The sequence below is a fragment of the Hippoglossus stenolepis genome, chromosome 19, assembly GCF_022539355.2.
Source record: "Hippoglossus stenolepis isolate QCI-W04-F060 chromosome 19, HSTE1.2, whole genome shotgun sequence".
Classification (NCBI taxonomy): domain Eukaryota; kingdom Metazoa; phylum Chordata; class Actinopteri; order Pleuronectiformes; family Pleuronectidae; genus Hippoglossus; species Hippoglossus stenolepis.
The window spans coordinates 17,532,800-17,548,555 of NC_061501.1; the positions used below are offsets into that span (position 1 = coordinate 17,532,800).

Consider the following 15,756-nt stretch of genomic DNA (forward strand, 5'->3'; position numbering starts at 1 on the left):
GCATCTGTCTTATTCTTTATTTTGCAGAAAAAGTTCATTTCCAACATACGGCTAAATTCATTGCACAGCTCATCAATGAGAAGGCCAACTACACTTTACAGGTACGTGGTTCTACGTCGCACATCCAGTGTCTCTGCTCGTCTTTCTTTTCCCCGGTTCGCTGAGTCTCCAACCTTCCGGGACTTCTCCATCCCAGTGGGGATCCCGCAGCAGGCGGAGGATTAGCCGCTAACAATGCCTTTCTTCCACATAATGAGATTATGAGACCTCGGCGGGGCAAACTGCATTAACACCGGCACTAATCCAATTAAGAGACAGTGAAGAGCGGCTGGATGTTCGTCGGAGCTCGTTATTGACCAGCAGACAAGTTACTCTGCTCACACACACATTGACCTGGTTTCCCCAGCAGCTTCTGTGGGTTTCAGGTCAACACGAGTAAACACGATTACTCAGTTAAAATGTGTGTTAAGCTCATGAAATGAACGTCCCACTGGTGCTGGATTCATTTCTGATTTAACGAAAATAATAATAGTTTCAAGGGAGCTTTCTTTTTTTTTATAATTTTAAACATAAACCCAGTTGATTGGACAATAAATGACTGAACCTTGAGCTTTTTATTCTTTATCCACGTAGTTAAAATTATACAATTGCCGTGATTTTAATGTCAATGATCTACAATCAGAATTTTCATTATGAGAACCCTTATATATAGAGATCTGGTGTGTGGTGAGCTTGGGAACTTCACCCACTTGTGTAATAACGTTCTCACGCCCTCAGATCTACCCGGACGAAGGCCACTTCATCCACAGTGAAGCAACGAGGCAGCACCTCAGTCAGTCCCTGGTGAACTTCTTCGAGGAGTGCTTCAGGCTACCGGAGCGAGTGTTTGAGGAGGCTCTGGAGGAAGAGAGCGAAGAAGAGGGTTAGCCCGGCCTCGCTGGGCTCCTGCGCCGCCCCCCCCTCCCCCCTGCCCATACAGTCATCTACCACAACACTGGCGTCCCAATAGTCCACAATATGCAACTCTCATCTGCTCTTTCACTGGTTTTGGTTTTGCATCTGGATTCCCTGCGTGTCCACGTGTTGAACTCGAGACTGCCCTTCCAGCAGCCGACGGATCTACTCCTGCATCCATCCTCCTCGTTTTGTGCCCTGAGTTCGAACCCAAAAGGCCGACAAGAGACCGCCGACTCGACCCGATGTTTTGGAATATACCGATCGACATGACAGGAAGCAGTCTCCTTCGCAGCGGGATGGACCAGCTCCTCCAGAGCAGTGGAGAGGAAGCACCGGCTCTCACACAGACTTTGACGCTGTGAGGAGAAGGAGCACCGTACAGCACATAACTCCAGGGCTTGTATATTAATGGGAATCAGACGCCCGGTGGGGGAAAAAAAACGCTTCTGTGGGGCGTCTGGAATCGTGCGGATGCAGGAAATGTAACTATTTTTAAAGTCGTGAAGAACTTTCCTTGTTGGACTGTGGTCGTGTCCGTTGTTCTTATGTAAAATAGCACACAAACGTTCACTCAGCTATTACGGAGACATTTTCTTTTTGGATTCCATGTTTGCCCCCGATGTTGGTTTCATCTTGTTGCCTCATGTATTCCAGTGATGTCGATTGAATTCAAAGTGTTTGGAAGAAAAGAATCACGATGGGTTTCTTACTGTTCATTTCAGATTGTTTTTAACCTGGTTTTAACAAATGTTCTTAACAGAAACTTGTTTTGGTCACTGTGCCTTACTTTGTCAGAACACATCCTGCTGTGGGACTCATTTTATTGGACTGGTTTGATGTTTGGGGAAATATATTTATTCGCGATTGCTCCCACTCGTTTCCGTCCCGACAAAAAACGAAGTTACAGCCACACCAGCCAATTAGCTTCGTGTTAGGACAGAGGCGGAGCTAGTTAGGGTTAGTTAGCTGTAGATCAATCTGCCAACCAGCTGCACACTGTGATTTAAAGAAAAGGAAATACATCTTCACACCAAGGTTATAAATTAACACGTAGAGAATCAAGAAACCAGTGTTTGTTATCGAACGTTACCTAAACTTTAAATCGGTCGTACAAGGTCGAAGACAGGAAGCCAACAGGTGAGTCGTGTTATATTCTGAAAACATGTTCGCTTCACAGTCCAACTCATGGAAAATACATAATATAAAAAGGATGAATTACTGAGGCACAAGTTTCATTTTCCATGTTTCAAATTTTTTTTTATTTAAATGGACATTTGTGTTACGTTTCAGTGCATGTTCAGAAGTTTTTCGCAGCACTACCCCCCCGATCAGTTCCACACGGTACTTTTGACATCTTGAATGTTCCTTACTGGATTGCATAAATTACATTTCCAGTAGTATTGTGATTGAGAACCCAGTCTCGTCAGCTTGATGTGTAAATGTTATTCAAATATCATTTTATTCTAAATAGAGAAAAAAACAATATTACCTGAGTGTTATTTGTGCATAAAAGCATTTTGGAAATTACGTTTGACTTTTCATTTATCTTCTCCTGTTGCTGTCCTGGACTTGAGTTGGAAGTGGACGTTATAAATAACCAATCGCAGCGTGGAACTCTATCTCCCGAGGTTGAGGACTTTTTCCAAGACGCTTAACTTTGTAACCCAAAGCATAGAAGCAGATTTATGGCATGAAGGTAAATGTTAGAATAAAAAAAGTAGATATTTTATCAGCGTAAAATGTTTTTGGCTCATTTGTTTTTATTATTTTTGGGCCACTTGGAATCTATGGAGCACCACAAGTGTCACATATAATAAAGTATTTCATTTATTAACAACAATTTGTGCGATTATAAAGATGCATTCATAAATTTCTTTACTGATGATGGATCATTTAAAAAAAATCATAAATAATCCTTTAAAGAATAATACTTTTTAAAGGAAAACCCTGTAATATAAAATATAAAATCTATTTAAAAAGGCAGTTTGCTTAAATTATTGTACAACTAATTAATGAATCAATGAAATGCTTTGTTGTGATTTCTGTGACACTCGTGGTGCCTCTGTAGGAAGCAGCAGAACCCAACGCAACATTTACATGTTATCACTGTTAAAACGTTTTGGAATGTCAGCATCACAATATAAAGAAAATCAACACACAAACATTCAGGGTAAAATGCCTAAACATGCAGCTACTTGCAGCATTAATATCACATGTAAACCAGCTGAAGCATCATCTGACATTTTGTAAATCCTGCACTGCATCAAGATTTATGCTGCACATTGCTGCAAATATCCCTTTTTTCCCCACTTAAGGCTTTTTCAGACAATTTGATCAAAAGCAGCAAATAAAAAAGCAAACATGAAGATTTACCCGTAAAGATTCACAAGTGATTCATGCAGCCAATCAGCGGCTCGGTGTGGAAAAGCTCATGTGCAAAGAGACCTCAGAAAAGATAGATCTGCTCGAAGGCGCTGTGATTCCCAGTGTAAACAGGATTGTAGTTGTATATCAGCGCTTTGTTCTCCCCCTCCTCGGATGCAAAGCTGTGGAAGTTCTTTCTGGCTGCAGGGAGACAAAGGGAAACTAAATATTCACATCAAGCTACTGACGATTCAAAGGAAGAACCACAAATACTGCTCCTCATACCTTCGCTGACGAAGAACTCTGCCATGTAGAAGGTGGTCCTGACGGCCGATGGAGTGTGTGGAATGTACGGCCGCGTCCATTCAAATGCATTTTTTTCCGGATGCCACTGTGTCGCATAAATTGGGTAATCATACGCTGCAGAGAGGTAAACAAAGAGGAAGGACTCAGGTTTAAACACTTCAATGGGATTTATTCTGTTTTAAACTTGTTAAGTGATGCTGCATGTTTTCTACCTTCCACTGTTGACACAAACTGGGTTTTTCCGTCCGTGTTTGTGGAGAGAACTTTGTAAAACGTCTTCAGGTCCTCATTGGTGTTGTAAGTCTGAAAGGTAAGTTACCACGAAGCACATTAAACCAAACTCTGTGTTCTTTGTGCTTTTCACAGTGTCAGAAAAATGAGTTTTGGGGGTTTTCACTGCACCGTTTACCAGATGTTGTAGATAAAGTTTGACAATGGAACATTTTCTTGTCATAACAATAATGGACGACTTACCAACAAGGCCAAACTCCACGTGTGAGAGTTTTCTGTCAGTGGCTCAGATGCCAGATCTTTCATGAGGTCAACTGGGAAGCCTTTAAACATCCGGCTGTCTCTGGTTTCTAGAGGTTGGGCCATAACAATGAGATCATTTATAACAAAATACATATTTTAGAAACTCATCAACATTTTCCAAAGGACATTTTAAAGCAGCTAAAGACGTCGAGTTTTGTAGAACAATGATCAAACAATCTCCTAAAACATCTTTAAATGAAACAATATGTAGTCTGGCATCACCAGAATAATGTTGACATGTTTCCAGACACAGAATAACACATCAACACATTATTATTTTGTCAGTCTAACCATAGATCATAGAAAAAATTGAAAAATAAATAAATTAGTGCAGAATATATCTGGATACATCCAAACAATACTGATTCTAGATCAGTAACCACGTGTATTTAAGCCGTACCATTAGTGAAGTCCAGAGGCAGAGACACACCACTTGTATTGGTGTTCGTCAGTAACGTCTTTCCACTCGTCAAATACATCAGCTGCTCAAACCCGAGGCAGGTTCCCCACACAGGGAAGTAGTCGCCTCTCTTGTTTGCCTGAAACGTCGCACACAGTTTAAAACATGATTCAACATCAACAGGTTTGAAACTGGTTAAGTTTTAGATAAAATTACCTCAATAGCAAGCTCATAAAAGATTTTTGCAGCCCGTTCATAACCAGATGAGATGATGCTGACTCCTCCGCCCGGGTAGAGGATCCTGTTAGCAACACACAAACGCACACACACACACACACACACACACACACACACACACACACACACACACACACAGGAAGGAAGAGGTTATAGAGTAAATGTTTGGTATCCTTTTTATGATATATACATACAGGGGGTATGAATATAACCTCATGTTATATGGGGCCTCTTTCAGAAAGCAGGGTCAATGCTATACGAATAAAATTTGTTTGATTGATGATTTAAAACTTGATCTTCCCCCCCCCCCCTATCAAGTTAACTTTATATTATAATAACAGATTTACCCATTGATGGAGTTGAACAGGGTCCGGTACTCCTCCGGTGTCTGGTTAATCCTGCAGGGACAGAGCAGATCAGCAGGGAGACACCATGTTTCCCTCCAGAGAGAATGATGCTTATGAAAGAAGTTAATAATTCACAGTGTCATAAGAATCTCACATGACGGGGACGACCCTCGCTCCTGCTGCCTCCAGGAACTTCACGTAGGAAGCAGCGATGTACGAGCTCTGGTTCAAATAAACCTCCTGAGCCAGAACCCCTGAGAGGGAACACACGTGTGAGAGAACAACAACAACAACAACAACAACAACAACAACAACACGCAGGGGTTGTGTTAAACCTAAAGAAGCAGGAGGTGACGAGACAACATGGAACTCACCCACCACGGGCCTGTCGTTCCTCTTGGCTGAGGAGTGGAACGGGAAACACAGCAGAGGAAGAAGAAACAGCGGAACCATCATGATTCTGAAAGCAAAACAAACATCAGCTCGTTTCACCGCAGCCGCCATTAGTCCGCCGGTCACCGCACTTCCGGTTGGCTTCAAAATAAGAGCACGCCTGACCTCAAATAACCTTGGTTATGTCGTCGGGGTTTTTTTTCACCTCATGAAATAAATTTAAATAAATGTGTGTGATATTTTCAACAGTGATCATTGGTCCATTTCATTTGTTTCAAAGCTGCCACATCCATTTAGATTGGGAAATATGTATTTTTTTAGTCAATAGGACAAACTATTCCATTCCTGTGAAATGACAATCGAATCCATTTGGTCAAAAAATAATAAAAGAAATATGTATTTTAACTTAACAGAAACAATTTTTGAGATTAAGAGTTTTAAAATAACTACTTGTGTTGGTACAGAGCCTCTGAAGTCCCGAAAGATGATTGTGCTCACAAGATTGTTCCCACATGATAATAATTAAATCATAATACATTATTTTGAGAAGATGTTTGTGTTTTAATCACTCAGATGCACAAAGACATTCAATTTGACCACAGATGGAGAAAATTCAGCTGTTCAAGTTTTATTTTCACCTTCATGTCACACAATGAAATCATTGTGGCTCTCACACAGAGACACAGGATTGTCAGGAATCATTTCCTGCGCCACATCAAGGACATGTTGTTGTTGATGTTTAGGATTTACATGATAAATACGATGATTTTAAATGGATTAAAAACAAAAAAATGTTTGACAGATGTAGAAGATAAACAGCAGATCTTAAAAAGTAAGATTCACATTTCTGTAAGAGGACGTTCTTGTCCCCATTTGTTCTGATCCTGCTTCAGGTCATGACATCACAACCAGTCTGGTTTGTAACCTTCAGTCTGTTCACGTCTACACTGGCAGCCGTCAGATCATCGTGGAGTCTGCTGACCAGGTCCCCCGGCAGCACCCGGGTGCGAGCCAGGATCCAGGCGAAGTCAATGTGGAAAAGACTGAGGTAGTCTGAGCAGGAGTAGACCAGAGCGTAGGACTGGTAGTCTGTGGAGAGAACCCAGTACGGACCATCTGGAACACCTGGATACAGAAGTTATAGTAAAACATACAATTTCCCAAAAGATAAAAACTGCATCCAGCGTTAACCCACCTTTAAAGAAGCTGACCCCCAGCTTGGCAGGTTGAGACGGGTCTTTAACTCTGGCTACACCTTCGATGGAGTTTATCTTCCCATTACACCTTTACAGAGAGGAAGAAAAGGAAACTTTACATTAACGATTAATTCATATATATTCTTACATTAGAAGTAAAAGAAGAATTCAAGTTAAATCCTTACAGCAGCTCTGCATTGTAAACTCTGACTGTCCCGTCTTCGAGAGGAGAATAAGTGGCCTGGACACATTTCCCTCTTTCAAATAGAGCCGGGAGCTTCTCTACCTCGTACCAGGTTCCCATGTACTAGAGGGGAAACAGAACAGTGTCAGTTCGGCTGTAGCTGAGCGATACAACAAAACAGGAGCAGAAGGAAAGAGTCAGTGTTTTACCTGCGTGACGTTGAAGTCCTCTTGAACTGACGGCTGAGGGCATTTGCCGAGGTGAAGGGACTGAGCGCCGGCGGCCGCGGTCGTCAGCAGGAGCACGAACAGCACCTTTCACACGGAAGCTAGAAGAGTTAATGTGATGAAGAGTGGAACGGTCACTCAGACAATACCTGAGGAGGTTTCACATTCTGCACATTACAAGTACTAGATTTCCTAAAGACGTTCAGTACCTGGAACTTCTTCATGTTCAAGTCGCTGGAGACCCTCCGATACAAAACACGATGTGAAGCAACAGCTCCCTGTGACGTGCTCTGTCTTTTCAGCTCAGTGCAAACTGACCAGTGATTGGTTTGTTGGATTCTTTCTTCCTCTGCACATCAGACCTTTGGAAGTCAAATATGTTTGAGGAGCTAAACTTCTGTCAACAAAACCTTTGACCTTCAGTACAGAGTTATCTAACAATCACATTCAGCTCAAACTACAGTATAATATGTCTGCCTTGTGCTGCCTTCAAGGTAACTGTTGTAGGCAGCTCATTATTTACTTTGTGAATTATTAATAATGTAGTCGGCTCAATAATAAAGATAATAAATGGCAACCTTGAAGGTCGGGAGGTTTTGAACAATAATATTTCTATGGATCGTTTCATTCATGAGTGGGTTCTCATGTTGTTTGTATTATGCAAACAAACAGGTCAAAGGACACGTGGCCTTTTGTTTCCTCATATTCCAATGCCGACCTCCAGATAAACTCCAGATAATGAACCAACAATAGCAGCTGCTGGTAAACACGAGAATAAAATGTATTTAAATTCAGGTTTGCATATGTTTTATGAGTGAAGAACACCTTTAAGGCCTCCAGGATACACAAAGTGTTTAAGTGTCTTTAAGTTGGCAGTTGTCAGTATACACGCAGCCATAAATCCCAATCCTTGTACGGACCAAACTTATGCGTCTTTCCTTATGGCAATCAAACATTCAATACCCTCTGTTTCACTTAGCTTCCAATTCTGAAATGTCTCAATCTTTAACATTAGAAATGAAAAGAGGCAGTATTAATAAATAAAATCCCAGCTTCTCTATTAAGTGAATATGTGACAGTGCGTTATATTTTTTGTAAGTTGAGTTTTTGAGTTATTTTCCGTCCTGCATTGAGAATGAAACAAGATCCGGTTATGAAAAGAAAAATCTTTATTCAACAAAGCACCAACATTTATACAAAAACATGTGCTCTCACTTTCGCCAGCATGAAATTACTTTGTAAAGTTTGGTTTTTTTGGATTGTGAAAATATGTTTTTGCTTGTTTAAATCGTGTGCATTAAACTCTGTGGAAGTTTTGCTTTGAGTTTGTCGACATTCTCCAGAAAAGTATGAGCTTAAAAAACAACTGTACAAAAAAAAACTAAACAAGAAAGCTAAAAAAAAAAGTGATGAAAACAAAAACAGTCATTTGACAAACAATGAACGATAAATTACATTCTTAGATTGAATCATTTGATTTCATGTTATGTGCTGTGACGGTATAAATAAATCTAAATGGATTTAAATTAAATAGCCTAGAAAGAGCTGCTAAGGAGTGAGATCACCAAGGTGTAAGAAAAGCTACGAACACATTCTAGAATGAAAATGTTGAACTAAAAGATTGTTTTAAAATGAAGTACAGTGCAACAATATTTACTTTGGTGGCAACACTGGTCGTCTGGTCGTCCTGCTGTTGGACGAGGGACAGTTCTTAAGGTCTGGCTCTTGAAATGTTAAGTAAACGTCTCCTGAAATTCTTGACAAATATTAAAAAAAAAACAATATCCACGACAACCTGTAAACAAAACAGCGAAAGTCGCATTTTGACACTTCTGTTGAAAAGTCTTTGGGGATCCCTCAGGGCAGGTTTCAGGTTCAGGTGCAGATTTCTGTGTGTCCTCGGTCTCGACTCTTAGTCTTTTGAAGAACGACGAGACGAATGCAAAAGAGACGTCTTATCCTCAACACACCCGGGTGACTATGTGAAGCCGCTTGTGTTGCTTTGTTTGATTCTCACAAACCCATCTTGTGGCATTTGTTTGGAAGTAACGGTTAAAGGTGCCGCATTTATCATTTTAACAGTAATAAATTATTAACTTTGAAAGGACAGCGTTAATGTCTCGAATTAATACGAAGACTGGCAGCCGCCATCAGGCTCTGCTGCATTTTACATTATGTGCCACAACAGTGGAGTTAATGGGAAATCCATCATGTTACTTTACAACACTCACGGACATTGTTTTTGCAAGGAATCCTCCAAACTTCACATTACAATAAATCTCTGTTTGTTACCGCATCTGAATCTTTCTCCTCACAAAGTGACGTGAGGAGAAATACAAGTATAAACATCCTTTTTGCAAAAGACAGGGTTTTCCTGCCACAAAATGCGACACATAGCACCAACCATGTGCTGAAAAGGACGTTCTTTGCGGAGAAAGACACATCGATTCCCAGAATGTTCCACGGTGGCTGAGATGGGTTCCTCGGTGGAGTGGTTTGGGGGCGTTGGGGGAGGGTTGGGACGGGATCTAAGGGTTTTTGTGGGTCTCGATGCAGAGGACGATGAACTCGTTGGAACAGCTTCGAGTCTGCTGGCCCAGGAGCAGCCCTGAGGTCAGGCTGGACGACTGACCCATGACGGACACGTGGTCCGCTTGCCACGTCTCACAGTGTTTGTCCAACACTCGGAAACCCCTGCTGGTGGAGCCGTGCCAGATGTTCTTCTCAGGCCTGGCGGATAGAGGGCAGAAGATGAAAACTTGACAAACTCAAGGGAACAAACAAAGAAGTGTGAAGTCATTGAAGTTTACTGACCAGAAGGGGTCGGCTAAAACGTCCCGGCCATCGAAGGAGTAGATGGGTATCCGGGAATTTACTGGTCCTCCGTCGCCGCTGAAAATCGCCCGCCAGTTCCTGAACATCACGTCTCCCTGGAAGACGACACAGAACGGGTGAGACAGGCAGAGGTGGAGGGTGAACCCCTGACAGACATTGAGCAGGGGAGCAGACTCACCCGGAGGTTGGTGACTGGCAGATTTTCACGGAAACCAGGGTAGACCACATGGACCAGGTCCTGCCTGTGGGAGGAGATGAAGGCGCGATAGTTTGGAGCCAAGCCCATCGCCTTGGCCTGCTCGTAACACATGCGGTCGGCCGTGTCGAGCCCCATCAGGCCCCCGGAGTGAGGCTGGTTCAGGGCCACCAGGTTGAGCTGCAGGGAGAGGGAGCAACGGTCCAGTGTTAGTCTGGGGATTTGGATTTGAAACTCACTGATGCCCTCACAGGACGTTATAGACCTTAAATTTAACAACAAACCAGAGGTGGGTGATAAAACCATAACAATTATTATCACAATGTAATTTTCTTCAATTGCAACCTAACAAAAGTTCAATATAAATAAAATAAAGGCACGTGTAATACTTTAAACTTAAATACATTCCTTCATTCAAAATAAAAGTGTGATTTCCACTCACCCTCTCTTTAACTGAACTTATTCTTTCTATCGTGTCTCCTCTTATCTGATATGCAACTCGAGGCTGAATGAATAGAAAACAGATGTTATGCAGATGAGCAACGGCCTGTACAATATTTCACAACAGCACTTTCATAAAGTAAAAACCATAAAAACGAGCAATATGTACCTCATCCTGTGGAATGATGTTACTGGAGAGGTAGATCAGGCTGCCAAGCTGTGACGACACAACGAAAGACAAATCAAGGTTGTAAAATGGGTTCCGTATGTTGTGGACCTGTCATGTCTTCTATTTGTGTATATATAATCTACAGATTAACTCTGAATGTACAACACTAGTCCGAGTGTTTACCTGTAGCTCTTTCCATCCCTGGGAAACCTTGAGGAAGAGACTTCCTGTCCCCGTGACGTACGACAGAGTTCCCTCTGCGTCCCTGACCGTGTTCTGCATCATGCTCTCGCGAGTAGAAAAGGTTTGCATCTGACAAACAAACACAGAGAAGTCCAGTTACATGAGGAGGGGGTCGTGTGATTGAATATTTATATACAATAAAACCTGTAGATGACATGTATACATATTGTGTGAGGCCAAAGGAAACATATTAACTTACAGATGCTGAGTTACCCGAAGATCCAGGAGGTCCTGGTGGTCCAGGAGGTCCAGGAGGTCCAGGAGCGCCACTGACGGTCAAACCTGCCGGAACAAAAACATCAACTTTCATAAAAAGCTCAGAAGATTCATATACAGTATTAAATCATTAAACATAAGTATGACCGATGTGTTGTACCTGTGGAACGGTATCTTGAGGATGACGAAGAGGGTCCTGGAGGCCCCGGTGGCCCAGGAGGACCAACAGCACCAGGTCTCCCATAACCTGGGACGCCAGGTGAGCCGGGCATCCCAGGGTGGCCTGGATGGCCCACTACAGACTCTCCTTTAGGACCCTGAAACATGGCAGGAGGTAGTTTCTGAGGTTAGTTGTCAATTCTTTGTCAGAAAGATGATGCGGTTGTGTATCCGTGGAACTTAGACTCACCACCAGTCCTTGTCTACCGGGGTTTCCTGGTTGCCCCAGAATACCAGTCTCTCCGTTGTCTCCCTTCTCCCCTTTCATTCCCTGGTCACCCCTTGGCCACTGTGATGACACAACACAGACACAGACACACAAACAAAACCTGAGTCTCATGGAACATTAAACCAACATGATTCACAAACATGACAAGAAGACTTTGGTTAGAAACGTACCCAGGCTCCTCTGGGCATTAAAGTACCTACAGAGGAGAAAACACAGGAAGAAGCAGAGAAGGAATTATGATATCTCCTTATAAACAAACATTAAAAATATATTCTAAAAGCTAGCTCAATCACAGCAGGATGATTTCATTGAAAAACTGTAAAAAAACACTTTAAAGAATTATTATCAACAATTATTTTTCTCTTTGGTGATATTTAAAGTTGTAATTTTTGTGTGTTTACATTGAGAACGTTGTTATACTTCTAATTCTAACGTGCCGACTCACTTGGTGGAGCTGGCATCCCAGGAAGGCCTCTCTCTCCCTTCTCTCCTCTCACTCCCGTCTGACAGTTTCCTTGGAGACAAAAAGAAATAAATCAACATTATCCTTAAATCCATGAACGTCAGAAGTATTTTTAAGGATGTTTTATCGTATTAATATCCTGAATATTCCATTAAATTGGCCTATTTAGAAATATTCGTATAATTCATACTTTCTATTTAACGTGGGAAAATAAGCCAACGTACCGACTGCGATGCTTCCATTGGGATTAAGCTGAAAAATACGAAGCACAAACATTACAGTGATTTGTCATTTAAAAATACTCAGAGTACTTCCACTCGTCACTTATTAGTCTGTTGTGTTAACATCATAATCCACATGCAGGTGACTATGATACGTGATTTTTTAAAAACTACCTCAGTTGGTTTGTGACACCGAGCCTTCACCTTTCCAGACTGGATGTGAAGCATGCAGGAGTAGGATGGAGTCCTTGAACAGTTCTGAGTGGTGACATGTTACAGGAAGTACTGATGTTACACAGAACCACATGCATGTTAGAGGAAGGATGTGCAAAAGAAACGGAGATGGAAAGAAAGTCGGTGTTGAGGGAGCTGAAGGAGACGACTGTAAATCAGAGGGGAATCACTGTGTTGTTATTTAAATTCATAGAAGAGATTATGCAGGAATCTGAGGTGACTCTCTACCGGCCTGTGAATAACTAATCTGGACAAAACCTTTCATACAACTTGTGTCAGAGAAAAATATCTGACACCATCACCTGTTCCAATATGTACACAATTATTGTATTGAAAAGGAGGATCACCGTAGATAGAAACTCTGAATGAAGTTTTATACAAATCGATGGTATTTCATTCACAGGAAGTTCTCTGACACAGGCTGTGGTAAAAGGTTTTATTAACACATGCTTTAGTAGCAATACTGATGAATACAGTGTTTTCAGAAAGTACTCAGACCCTTTTACTTTTATTATGTTGCAGCCGTATTCTAGGATCCTTCAAGTGTTATTGTTTCCCCCAAATCAATCTACACTCAATCTCCTCGAGTGGCAAAGCAAAACGTTTATTAAAAAGTGAAAGTGAAATGTCCCATTGACATAAGTATTCAGTCGCTTTACTCAGTACTTAGTTGAAGCAGCGATTACAGCCTCCGGTCCTCTTATGACTCAACAATCTATTCACACGTGGATTTGTGGATTTTCTGCCCTCGTTCTCTGCAGAGCCTCTCGAGCTCTCTCAGGTTAGATGGAGGACAAACATTGTCAGGTCTCCCCAGAGATTTCATTAGCTTCAAGAGTCCTGAGTGCTCTGGACCAGGTTTTCACGAAGGTCACCTCTGGTTTACCGAGGCCCGGCTCATGTGCAATCAATCAAGTCTTTGCTCAGGAAGACAATCAAGGTGGAGAAACATCTGTCCAGAGTCTGAATACGTATGTCAATGTGATATTTCACTTTTTTTCTAAGCTGAGTGCAGATGAATGTGGGGATTCAAAGATTAAAAGATTTTATCATGAGGCTTAAAAAAAGTGAAGGGGTCTGAACATTTTGTGGAAACTCTGTAGACATAAACTTACAGCCATTTTGCAGTGGGGTCTGGGAGGGACGGGGAAAACTGTCTTCAGAAACCAGAGGAGAGAGGATCATAAGCATGTACACAATAATAACAAGAAAAATATATATATGTCCAGTACATATTAATGAAAGTATGTGAGTGTCTGTTCTTACTCCTTTGGGGCAGTTGAACATTCCTGGGCGGCCCGGTGGTCCAGGGGGGCCTGGAGCTCCCTTATGAAGAGGATACAACACAAAAGTACACAGATTAAAAAGGGATTATTAGACGTTATAAAACTTATAATTACATTTGTCAAACTTCAGAGTTTTCTCTCTTGATCCCCCTGGTTGGAGACTCACCTGCAGCCCAATAGAGTCCCCTCTGTCTCCTTTCAGTCCAATCGGGCCTGGACGACCCTTCACAGACACACACACACATTATCCACAATCATCCAAGTGACGACAACAACAATTATATGTAAAGTTAGATTGTCTTTAACACTAATGATTCCCACAGGGACGTTTGGGAAATTGGGTAGTTTGTCGACTGTGCGATTTCATTTAACGTAAAACTTCTCCAACAGCAGGTGTTCGGAACCTAAAATGATGTGTTGAGTGTTTTTCACAGCAGAAGACAAACAACTACTGTTTGAAAAGAACATAGAAAACAACTATTTTCAACCTGAAGCTCCTGATTCAAAGAACCAACAATTACTTGAATTAAATCTTAAATCACACTGGTAATGTTTGGTGAGTTCTTGGTGCTTACAGCTCTTCCAGGGAAACCAAACTCTCCTTTTGGCCCCAGGGGTCCCACGGGTCCCTGTTAGAAACAAAACAAAGGGTCTGATTGTGTTTCTTAAATATATTTACAGTGTCTTTCATCCACAGCAACAACATAAAAACCCAGAAAAGTTAATTTAGTTGAATTTGCTTGTTTTTGCTCAACGTCAGTACTTACTCGAACACCAGGGGGTCCAGCTACACCGTCATCTCCCTGCAGACACAAATAAATCTTCTCTGATATGTGCAGTTACATTGAAAAGGATTTTTGAATAAGCTGTTAATGTTGATCCTGGGGAACATGTGAGTGTAAAAGAGGAATAAGTTTAAAAGAGATATAACCTTGATTCCGTTGGGTCCCGCTGGACCAACCAGGTCCGACGCCACGGCTTGATCTGCTGCCATGCTGAATCCTGGCTCGCCCTTTTCACCCTGCAGCAAAGTAAACAAACAAACAAACAAACAAGCCACTGTAGACTGAGAAATACTGAGTCCGTGTACAGAAATATGAACTCGTAATTAAAAATGCTGAAATTAGAGGAGCTATTTCTGAAAAACAAGGAAATCTATAAAGAAAACAAGTTTAAAATCTGACAAAAGACACAAACTAATGACAAAAAATACACTAATAACTACTGAAATCATAAAGACACATGTATATATCACTTACTCTAAGTCCTGGAGGTCCTTGAACACCTGGAAACCCAATGTCTCCCTTCGGACCCTGTGCAAAACAATCAGTTAAAGTTAAATTCAAACTAAAATAACTCCGTATCTGTATGTTTGAGTCTGTTTTGACGGGAAAATGTCGTCCCTACAGGTCGTCACATCCGTGTTTACGTACTCATGTCATGTCCTTTTCTTTGCATTGTTTCAAATTGGAAACAGCTGAATGCATTAACAGAAACATACAGATGTTACGCTCTGCAAATATCCAACAATCTTCTGTTACACTTCAAGAGAACTGGCTCTATGAAGGGTGTTTCTCTTCCTGATACTCACAGCAGATCCCTGAGCATCAAAAAACCCTGAGAAGTTGAAGGCACCGTCTGTGTCGTTGAGTAGAAGCTGAAGAAGACACAGATGCAGAGTGTGTGAGCTTCATCACTGAACAGTGCACAGCTCCATCCTGCGAAGGCCTTGGCCGGCTGTGATCAGGTGCTACTCACATCCTGGAGGTTGACGAGGGGTCCTGGAGGTCCAGGTGGTCCTGCAGGGCCGGGAATACTGAGTCCGTCCCGTCCCATCTCACCCTGAAATACACAGTTGA

The 15,756-nt window shown here is 41.9% G+C and overlaps 4 protein-coding genes across 11 annotated transcripts in view; 1 reads left to right on the plus strand and 3 right to left on the minus strand.

The window, feature by feature from the left end:
- dpp6a (dipeptidyl-peptidase 6a) overlaps window positions 1–2,484 on the plus strand; it is a 167,104-nt gene extending 164,620 nt beyond the window's left edge. For all 5 annotated transcript variants that reach the window (XM_035142582.2, XM_035142583.2, XM_035142584.2 and 2 more), the window contains 2 exons: window positions 28–101; window positions 778–2,484. In XM_035142582.2, coding sequence (XP_034998473.1) covers window positions 28–101; window positions 778–927 — 224 coding nt within the window. In that variant the 3' untranslated portion in view covers window positions 928–2,484. The remainder of the gene's footprint in view (window positions 1–27; window positions 102–777) is intronic.
- Window positions 55–5,685, minus strand: ggh (gamma-glutamyl hydrolase (conjugase, folylpolygammaglutamyl hydrolase)). Of its 2 annotated transcripts, XM_035142587.2 has the most exons (10): window positions 5,520–5,685; window positions 5,300–5,399; window positions 5,146–5,196; window positions 4,778–4,862; window positions 4,562–4,700; window positions 4,102–4,208; window positions 3,840–3,930; window positions 3,607–3,741; window positions 3,403–3,522; window positions 55–897 (listed from the first exon to the last, which is right to left on the minus strand). In XM_035142587.2, exons 1-9 carry the CDS (start codon window positions 5,647–5,649, stop codon window positions 3,404–3,406), a joined length of 957 nt encoding a protein of 318 aa, XP_034998478.2. In that variant the 5' UTR covers window positions 5,650–5,685; the 3' UTR covers window positions 55–897; window position 3,403. The 2 variants fall into 2 exon arrangements, with proteins under 2 accessions (XP_034998478.2, XP_034998477.2); XM_035142586.2 differs by lacking the exon at window positions 55–897 and having other exon boundaries at window positions 2,698–3,522; window positions 5,520–5,684.
- Window positions 5,686–6,150: 465 nt separating this feature from the next.
- Window positions 6,151–7,474, minus strand: LOC118098592 (apolipoprotein D). Its single transcript, XM_035142589.2, has 5 exons — window positions 7,355–7,474; window positions 7,128–7,232; window positions 6,920–7,041; window positions 6,734–6,822; window positions 6,151–6,663 (listed from the first exon to the last, which is right to left on the minus strand). The coding sequence occupies exons 1-5, from the start codon at window positions 7,367–7,369 to the stop codon at window positions 6,428–6,430; spliced, it is 567 nt and encodes a 188-aa protein (XP_034998480.2). The 5' UTR covers window positions 7,370–7,474; the 3' UTR covers window positions 6,151–6,427.
- An 822-nt stretch (window positions 7,475–8,296) lies between these two features.
- Window positions 8,297–15,756, minus strand: part of LOC118098512 (collagen alpha-1(XVIII) chain) — a 48,619-nt gene continuing 41,159 nt past the window's right edge. For 2 of the 3 annotated variants that reach the window (XM_035142401.2, XM_035142400.2), the window contains exons 24-44: window positions 15,656–15,739; window positions 15,489–15,554; window positions 15,157–15,210; window positions 14,829–14,918; window positions 14,665–14,700; window positions 14,473–14,526; window positions 14,064–14,120; window positions 13,878–13,937; window positions 13,727–13,768; window positions 12,381–12,408; window positions 12,139–12,207; window positions 11,864–11,889; window positions 11,655–11,753; window positions 11,406–11,562; window positions 11,229–11,311; window positions 10,970–11,098; window positions 10,787–10,834; window positions 10,619–10,681; window positions 10,159–10,356; window positions 9,960–10,075; window positions 8,297–9,875 (exon numbers count right to left, since the gene is read on the minus strand). In XM_035142401.2, coding sequence (XP_034998292.2) covers window positions 9,674–9,875; window positions 9,960–10,075; window positions 10,159–10,356; window positions 10,619–10,681; window positions 10,787–10,834; window positions 10,970–11,098; window positions 11,229–11,311; window positions 11,406–11,562; window positions 11,655–11,753; window positions 11,864–11,889; window positions 12,139–12,207; window positions 12,381–12,408; window positions 13,727–13,768; window positions 13,878–13,937; window positions 14,064–14,120; window positions 14,473–14,526; window positions 14,665–14,700; window positions 14,829–14,918; window positions 15,157–15,210; window positions 15,489–15,554; window positions 15,656–15,739 — 1,761 coding nt within the window. In that variant the 3' untranslated portion in view covers window positions 8,297–9,673. The remainder of the gene's footprint in view (window positions 9,876–9,959; window positions 10,076–10,158; window positions 10,357–10,618; window positions 10,682–10,786; window positions 10,835–10,969; window positions 11,099–11,228; window positions 11,312–11,405; window positions 11,563–11,654; window positions 11,754–11,863; window positions 11,890–12,138; window positions 12,208–12,380; window positions 12,409–13,726; window positions 13,769–13,877; window positions 13,938–14,063; window positions 14,121–14,472; window positions 14,527–14,664; window positions 14,701–14,828; window positions 14,919–15,156; window positions 15,211–15,488; window positions 15,555–15,655; window positions 15,740–15,756) is intronic. The other variant, XM_035142402.2, reaches the window with a different exon arrangement.

What these genes read in the sequence shown, in the direction of transcription:
- ggh (XM_035142587.2), bottom strand. Translation starts at nt 5,649, where the DNA reads ATGGCGGCTGCGGTGAAACGAGCTGATGTTTGTTTTGCTTTCAGAATC. An exon ending in TTTATGAGCTTGCTATTGAG is followed by an intron (nt 4,701 to 4,777) that starts GTAATTTTATCT and finishes GCGACGTTTCAG; the next exon opens with GCAAACAAGAGAGGCGACTA. An exon ending in CGTGGAGTTTGGCCTTGTTG is followed by an intron (nt 3,931 to 4,101) that starts GTAAGTCGTCCA and finishes CTTACCTTTCAG; the next exon opens with ACTTACAACACCAATGAGGA.
- LOC118098592 (XM_035142589.2), bottom strand. An exon ending in GTTTACAATGCAGAGCTGCT is followed by an intron (nt 6,823 to 6,919) that starts GTAAGGATTTAA and finishes CTCTCTGTAAAG; the next exon opens with GTGTAATGGGAAGATAAACT. An exon ending in GGGGGTCAGCTTCTTTAAAG is followed by an intron (nt 6,664 to 6,733) that starts GTGGGTTAACGC and finishes TTCTGTATCCAG; the next exon opens with GTGTTCCAGATGGTCCGTAC.